The following is a 7,787-nucleotide window of genomic DNA, read 5'->3' as shown; positions in this document are numbered from 1 at the left end:
GATTGCAGTAGGTTGAATGCCGTGGTTATCCTGAAAAAAACTGCTGATGGCACCGAATTGAAGATATAATACTGCCCAACTAAAGGAGACCCAGAGTGAGAAGAAAAATACCACCGGTTCCGTAAAAAGGAGGTCTGCAAAAGGATGTCTCATCGAATTAGAAAACCTAAAAGGGGATCGAAAAATAATATACAGAGCATTCGCCCACTTACGGAATGGTCGATAAAGCGATATTGCAAGCACCTTAGCTATACTCTCTCGTTCTTCATCAGACTTGACCTTCCACCGGATCCGTTGGCTCTGTCGCTCGCTTTCCCCGTCCTTCCCAAGCACTGGCATATCGACACCAACATATCCAGCCTCCTCAAGTTGTTCATACCACTGATTCAACGCTTGTGCCTTCCGACTCAAGAGCAAGTTGCCACGGGTTTCTTTAAAGAAAACCACAACCATCGCCGTAACCACGGCGGACATAATCGTTTGCAAGTAATATACCCAGCGCCAGGAAGTGTGGTGAACAATGAAACTGGAAACCATGGGGCCGAAGCCCGTGCCGAAGAGGACGGCTCCGGAGAACAATGCCATAGGAGTATTCCTTTCCTCGGTCACGTAGACGTCGCTGAGGACACCGCCGATTATGGACGAGAACGTTGCTGGGAACCGTTGATTAGCCATGCATGTACAGTCCATGCACATATTTATACTTGCATGATCATGACAAGGAGAGTTCATGTAAACTTACAGCCTCCAACACCAAGAAACAATCGAGAGAGCAACATGCCAGCAAAAGAATCCGTGACTGCGCAACCTAATTGAGTTACTAGAAAGCAGATACCGTATATGGAAAAAACAGTTAGTTGCTTGGGACTTTTGCGACAGTATTTTTGAGTCATAGCCATCTATTCCAACCCACCAGAAAAGAGTATCCCACTGGCCACAAGCATTGGTCGCCGCCCATTGATTTCCGAAAATGGCGCAAGCACCATCGGCGAAAGAGCGAACCCAAAGCTGAAAATCGAGATTCCGAGATTGTATACCACGCCGCTTATCTTCCATTTCTCTGTGAGTATCTTTTCAGGCGGGCTATATGCCCCTGCTGCCATCGCGCTCAGAGTCGTAACAAGGCATGATAGCATGGTTACCACCCCCTTGCGTGATTTCCGCCATGTAAATGGGGAAATATATGGTCGCAGATCCGGCTGCTCGGGAGCTCGTGGCTGACCCGGCCTGGGAACTGAAATGCCTGTAGGAGGTGGCAGCGGAGTGTCGAAAGTCAGGTAGTGGTATTGAAATTCTTCCTTTCCATTGCACCGCCCTGCTGCTGCTGATGATGATTGTGTCGAATTGGCAATATCATCTTTTTTCTCAAGATTTCTATTTTCCGTGGCCTGCGGTTCTTTCAGAGACTGCTCCGCATCGGACTCTGGCAGAGCCTCTGGCGCAGTAATATGCCCATCAATTCCAGCTGGCAGTGTTCCAGCTAACCTATCCGACATATCTGAAAACTATACCTTGAACACCTGCTTCTGCAAAACCCTGACATGAGAAAAAGAATCATACAAGCATAAAAGGTCAGTGCGCTGTAATAGAATGAGTTGGTACTATCTGTTAATTGTGTTTTTGCTTCTGTTTTTATTTCATTTTTGTTCGAGTATCCTTGCTGCGCTTAACGCCCGGCTATCATCGACCGACCTCCACTTTGCACAGGTTGATAGCGCCTCGTTTTCAATGGGGTAGAGAAACGACAAAATCTAGGTATCGCAACCCCAGGAGATACTTGGAGTGGCCAATTAATTATATAGGACTGAAGAACAAACTTTCGCGGGAACTCGGAAATTTGCCCCCATCGTTTCCTGGTCGTAGATACAACAGAACCTCAAACTGATCTTGCCGGTTCTTGCTAATAAGAATTCAGCCTGGTGGAAAGAGCTTTTGTCACCTTCGAGCATAAGTTACGAGCATCGATCAGCATCTTTTGCAGCCGTTGGCCTTTATCCTTCAATAGTATTCAAAACAATTACTACTAGTATACAATGTTCAGGCTTTATACACATTCTCCGTAGTATTCTCAATCTGTATTCCTCGCAGCATAGAAGGGTGAAATGCACAAAAAAAGAAACCCCCACCTCTGAAGTTGATGCCATTCATCCATGTAAGTGCTAATATTGTCCCAGACACGGATGTATGAATGCCAAGCTTTCATAGCCACCCCATAGGGATTTTCCTTTCTCCACTCTTCAATATGCTTGATACGCCATGTGTGATATCAAAATCTCAATGCAAAGCATGTCATTGGTGCTTCAGTGCTTCAAGTCCACTTCACTTTCCACATCTGCAATTCGTGAGCAAAGGTTCACATGCTGCTGCTTCATGTATAATGTATAATGGCTGAGAAGGGGTTTGAAAGCGCATTCTGATAGAGGCCATTATGGCCATCATCTGAAATGAAGCGAGCCTCTTAGATTTTTCCTACTGCGTAGCGCCGTTCGTAGCAAAGTCGCGCGAATCATTAGGTAAGTCGGTGAAGGATTCCGCTCTGCAGGATGTGCACAAATGGACGAAAGTTTGGGTGCCGTTGTGGGTTGCTTGGGCGATGAAAGACTGCATACAAAAGCAATTTCCTCTAACATATCGGTCGAGTGATCCTCGCAATTCATTTTCAGTTTTTCAGTGTAGAACTCACAGATGGTGAGTAAAGCCCAAGGGATAGCGGTGAAGAAAAAGCAATAGAGAGGATGATTTCCGCATACGCGCGGGATGGCACCTGGTAAATAGTTGAAGTTTAATTCACGTGGTGTCGCGATATTTACCGTAGATAGCTCCTGAGGATCCCGTCCAATTGATTGTTCTCCCTGTGAGTTCTAGCGAGCCAACACCACGTATGAAATGTAGAGATATATATTTTCGTTCAAGAGTATTCTCAGTATCTCAATTGTTGTTCGTTGTTGCCCCTTTTCCTGTTTAGAGCAGAACCTCCTCCTGTATTGTGGCCAGTCAACGTCACCTTGATTGTTTCTCCTGAAAAAAAATAATGCCTCCAAAAAGACAGAAACATAAGGCTGTTTCTTCCAGCAATGCCAATGAACCAAGTCAGAAAAATACCAAAAAGCCACGATTGAACCCTAGGAAGCCTGCCGCACCTGTGGCAGAAACGGCTCCCTCATCGGAGTCAGAACCTGGCGTAACCCACATTGCCAAAGAATCCCCAGCATCAGGACCATCCGAACGCGCCGGAAAACGGGCTGGTGGTGCCAATACTGTGAACACGAAACGCGAAAAAGGTCAGATCATCTCGTTTTGTCCCCTGCTAGAGTTTCCTCTCTTTCCTTTCGCACGTTCTGAGGGCCTTTTTGTTGGGATCGCTCGAGACAGTCAAATATCTCCATGTGTACATTAAACTTCTCATAGTTTATTTTCGTATTTATGTGTCCAATGAATGGTCAAAATTACTGCTTCATGGTACTTATTTCAGCCTCCCATACGGCTATATATCCACTCAGAATGAATTTAAGTATAAGTAACTAATCTAACTCAAACTACACCGATATCCGCAACAACGGCGGGTTGCGTAACTTCATTCGCTCCAGTTACCAAGCAAAACACAAAAGGTGTGCAATCAGCTTCAAAAACGTCGAAACATCGTGAATCGAGACCCGCTCTCGCCGCGAACGATACGAAGACGGAGCCAAAGAACAAAAAGACCATAGATGAGACCCAGGATGAAGAAGACGGCTCGAAATCATATTGGCTTATGAAAGCAGAACCGGAGTCGAGGATGGAGAAGGGCGTCGATGTCAAGTTCTCCATCGATGATTTGCGCGAGGCGAGCGAGCCAGAGGCTTGGGATGGTGAGTCTTCATTACTCCATCAGGCTCCGCGCCATAAATCAGTATATCTAAGGTGTATTGGTGATTGTTGGATTTCATGCTGATGTGAATAAAAGGTGTCCGGAACCCCACAGGTATGTTTAACATTCGATATATATAATCTCTATAGCCCAGGTTATTATTCACTTTGAGACTAAAAAAAAGCGAACCCATGTAGCACGAAATAACATGCGTGCCATGAAAAAAGGAGATTTGGCATTCTTCTATCATTCCAACTGCAAGGTTCCCGGAATTGCTGGAATTATGGAAATTGTTCGGGAACACTCTGTCGACGGTACGTATAGAGACTCCAACGAAGGAAAGTGCAAAAAAAAAAAAAAAAAAAAAAAAAAGAAAGAAAAGAAAGAAAGAAAGAAAAAGAAAAAGAAAAGAAAAGAAAAGAAAACAAAATCGACGCAGTATATTATACCGGGGCTCGTCTCGTCTAATGCCTATTTTTTGGATCAACAACTTGGAATAGAATCCGCATTCGATCCCGCACACCCGTATTACGATCCAAAATCCAGCCGTGAAAATCCTAAGTGGGAGGTTGTCCACGTAGAGTTTAAACGCAAATTTAAAGAACTTATCACACTGGCTGAGCTCAAGTCATTTGCAAAACCTGGCGGACCTCTCGAGAATATGCAGATGATGAAGCAATCGCGGCTGAGCGTGTCGGTGGTTGGTGGCAAGGAATGGGAGTTCATCATGGGCTTAGTCGGAGAGGAATGAGGGAAATTTCCAATCCGCTGTACGTCCGAATATCGAGAGTCTGTCTCCCGACATATCGGCATTTTAACATCGGTTTTATTCCGATGCTCCAGGTATAAACCATTGTATATTACGTTACGTTCGGGCCCAGAATTGTGTATATCAAGATATGTATGTACAGTACAAGGAGGACTAGCTTCCTTGCGCCGCAGGCTAGGATCTGTCGGGACCAAGTCGCCTATCATTAGGTTTAGTTATGTATAACTGACCTCACTTTGGATATCCTTCAAGTCGCTGGGCGCAAAGCCCAGAGCCTAATCGGCAATAAGTGCAGCCTCTGTGGCATCCCACTTTGTTCCTCCGATCTCAGTACTTTGAGCCCTGCCTCCGAAATTAATTTTAAAAATTTATTTTCAGTTCTAGTCACAGTGCTATCAACTGCATCATAGTAGTCATTTGCAGTGTCCGAATTGGTATTTTCCTTCAGAATCAGTAAACCCCTCTCGGAAAGCGCGCCCTTGCACCGGACGAGATATTCCACCAGCTGTACATCGGTGAGATGATTCGTGCACCACTGTGTCCAGATCAAATCATAGCGCTTGGTTGGTGTCCAACTCTGAATGCCCGTGATGTAGATGTCGCCAATTTTGCCATCCTGGTAGGACTTCCCGCGTTTGAGGACGTCGACGAATTTTTCAACCGGCTCCACGATGTCGACGGTTTCGCATATTCTGCTTAGGAAGCCCTCAGTGACTCTACCAATGCCAGCGCCACAGTCGACGCCCAGCACAACCTTCCCCGAGCCGCTGGATGGAATCAATCGACGGACTTTTGCGAGAAAGGCCGATGAGCCGCGAAGGTCAATGGAGGAGATTTGGGGGGTAGCCGCCAAGCATGCCATCAGCGGTGGCGGGAACTGAATTCCAGTAATTGATGGAGGCCGCTTGATCGATATGGGAGTCTGGCTGCAAGTCCATTTTGGATTTATTTGCAAATCCACCACGATCAAAGGCACACACTACTTCCTAGGGAGACCAGAGGAAGGGCTAGGTGAAATTGAAGCAGCAGAAGGCGAGAAGAGAGACAATGCAAGGTAATGGCTTGATATAGCCACGGGTCATGAGGAAATCTTCCTAATTGTTGCCCGGTGGAAGGAAAAATATTAGCGTCGAGAGCGCCAAACAGTGCAAACACTTCCAAGGGTTTCGGTCCATGTGGGGAAGTGGGACCTTCTTTGGCGGGACGGCAAAACCTCCGCTTGGAAATCCCCCCGGATAGAGATTGTTCGTGCCGAGGGCTTGAACTGCAGAGAGTAAGATATACGGAAGTTAGCTCAGGGCGGAGCAAGTGGAATTTGACCAGTATTTAACTCCATACTTATGCGCTTCTGTTCCCCGCGGTCCCGAAGTCTACCTCCACGAAAGCTTCTCAGGCCAAGTACGGTTCTCACTTCCAGATACTTCTCCAAAATCTCTTTCATAATGTCTAGCCTCTCTATCGATCTCACCGCGCCAAACGGCCGTGGATACACCCAACCACTGGGATTGTTTATAAATAATGAATTTGTGGCGGCCAAGTCCGGCGAGAAGATCATATCCATCAATCCAACGTTGGTTAACCCAGATTCTAGCCTGTGGGTAAAGAATAGGACAAATAGCTAACGCTGTACGGGGGTTGGTGTTAGTGATGAATCTGAGATTGCTTCTGTGCAAGCTGCAGGTGCAGAAGATGTGGACATTGCTGTAAAGGCTGCTCGCAGAGCTCTCAAAGATCCCTCATGGAAAAGCCTTTCTGCTACAGACAGAGGAAAGCTTATGGTCAGGCTCTCAGAACTTGTTGAGCAGCACAAGGAAACCTTGGCTACAATTGAGGCTTGGGATAACGGTCAGGGTCGCCTTCAGAGCTTCCTTTGTGCTGAATGCTATGGGATTCTTTTACTCACACCATGAGGATAGGTAAACCATATACGGTTGCGCGTGATGGGGATTGTGGAGAGGTTGCGGAGACCTTAAGATACTATGGCGGGTTTGCCGACAAAGTACATGGCAGCACTATCTCTACCACGTCCGCCAAATTTGCCTACACTTTACGCCAGCCCATTGGCGTGGTTGGACAGATCATTCCCTGGAACTATCCTCTTGTCATGGCTGCATGGAAATTGGGTCCGGCATTAGCTTGTGGAAATACCATTGTTATCAAGGCAGCAGAGCAGACGCCTCTTAGTATCCTATATCTCGCAACCCTGATCAAAGAAGCCGGTTTTCCTCCTGGCGTGGTGAATATTCTCAACGGCTTTGGGAAAGATGCGGGGGCAGCAATCGCAACACATCCAGACATTGACAAAATCGCCTTCACTGGATCCACTGCTACTGCTCGTCAAATCATGAAAATGGCTGCCGCAAACCTCAAGAATATCACCCTCGAGACTGGTGGAAAATCCCCTCTCCTCGTCTTCGAGGACGCGGATCTGGAACAAGCAGCTAAGTGGGCACATATCGGGATTATGTCCAACATGGGCCAGGTCTGCACAGCTACCTCACGAATTCTTGTTCAAGATTCCATCTATGACAAGTTTGTTATTTTGTTCAAGGACGTTGTCGCTTCCACAAGCAAAATGGGTAACCCGTTCTCCGATGACACTTTCCAAGGACCCCAAGTCACCAAAGCTCAATATGATCGCGTACTTTCGTATATCGAGGCGGGGAAGGCCGAAGGCGCTACCTTGGTCGCTGGTGGTGTACCCTATAAAAATGTTGGAGGCGGAAAAGGTTTCTTTATAGAGCCCACCATTTTCACAAATGTCAGGGACAACATGACAATCTACCGCGAAGAGATCTTCGGCCCATTTGTGGCCATCGCTAGTTTCAAGACTCAAGAGGAGGCTATCGCCAAAGCAAATGATACGACGTATGGTCTCGGTGCGGCAGTATTTACGCGAGACATTGAGCGAGCCCATTATGTCGCGAGCGAGATTGAAGCTGGCATGGTTTGGATTAACAGCAGCAACGATAGCGATTTCCGTGTGCCATTTGGTGGAGTGAAGCAAAGTGGTATCGGGCGCGAGTTAGGCGAAGCTGGGTTGGATGCATATTCGCAGACGAAAGCCGTTCATGTGAATATGGGAACAAAACTCTGATTGACATTATTTTTTGATGGAATGTGATCGGTGGGAGGGAACCGGAGCCTCCCAGATGTTATCCCGCACGGCAA

At 46.8% G+C, this 7,787-nt stretch overlaps 4 protein-coding genes across 4 annotated transcripts; 2 read left to right on the top strand and 2 right to left on the bottom strand.

The window, feature by feature from the left end:
- Positions 1 to 79: 79 nt before the first annotated feature.
- Positions 80 to 1,496, bottom strand: HCAG_06208 (conserved hypothetical protein; the record flags this gene model as incomplete). The annotated part of the gene is made up of 4 exons (XM_001538553.1): positions 80 to 134; positions 194 to 653; positions 743 to 820; positions 914 to 1,496. 4 exons carry the CDS (start codon positions 1,494 to 1,496, stop codon positions 80 to 82), a joined length of 1,176 nt encoding a protein of 391 aa, XP_001538603.1.
- A 1,535-nt stretch (positions 1,497 to 3,031) lies between these two features.
- Positions 3,032 to 4,598, top strand: HCAG_06207 (conserved hypothetical protein; the record flags this gene model as incomplete). The annotated part of the gene is made up of 5 exons (XM_001538552.1): positions 3,032 to 3,281; positions 3,588 to 3,848; positions 3,944 to 3,961; positions 3,997 to 4,161; positions 4,348 to 4,598. The coding sequence occupies 5 exons, from the start codon at positions 3,032 to 3,034 to the stop codon at positions 4,596 to 4,598; spliced, it is 945 nt and encodes a 314-aa protein (XP_001538602.1).
- Positions 4,599 to 4,863: 265 nt separating this feature from the next.
- Positions 4,864 to 5,791, bottom strand: HCAG_06206 (predicted protein; the record flags this gene model as incomplete). The annotated part of the gene is made up of 2 exons (XM_001538551.1): positions 4,864 to 5,542; positions 5,772 to 5,791. The coding sequence occupies 2 exons, from the start codon at positions 5,789 to 5,791 to the stop codon at positions 4,864 to 4,866; spliced, it is 699 nt and encodes a 232-aa protein (XP_001538601.1).
- A 267-nt stretch (positions 5,792 to 6,058) lies between these two features.
- HCAG_06205 (aldehyde dehydrogenase) lies at positions 6,059 to 7,713 on the top strand (the record flags this gene model as incomplete). The annotated part of the gene is made up of 3 exons (XM_001538550.1): positions 6,059 to 6,210; positions 6,262 to 6,461; positions 6,533 to 7,713. The coding sequence occupies 3 exons, from the start codon at positions 6,059 to 6,061 to the stop codon at positions 7,711 to 7,713; spliced, it is 1,533 nt and encodes a 510-aa protein (XP_001538600.1).
- Positions 7,714 to 7,787: the final 74 nt, after the last annotated feature.

Source organism: Histoplasma capsulatum, genomic scaffold (assembly GCF_000149585.1).
Source record: "Histoplasma capsulatum NAm1 scaffold_7 genomic scaffold, whole genome shotgun sequence".
In the NCBI taxonomy this organism is placed as follows: domain Eukaryota; kingdom Fungi; phylum Ascomycota; class Eurotiomycetes; order Onygenales; family Ajellomycetaceae; genus Histoplasma; species Histoplasma mississippiense.
Note: the sequence above shows the minus strand (reverse complement) of the source record. Positions and strands in the feature narration are given on the sequence as shown.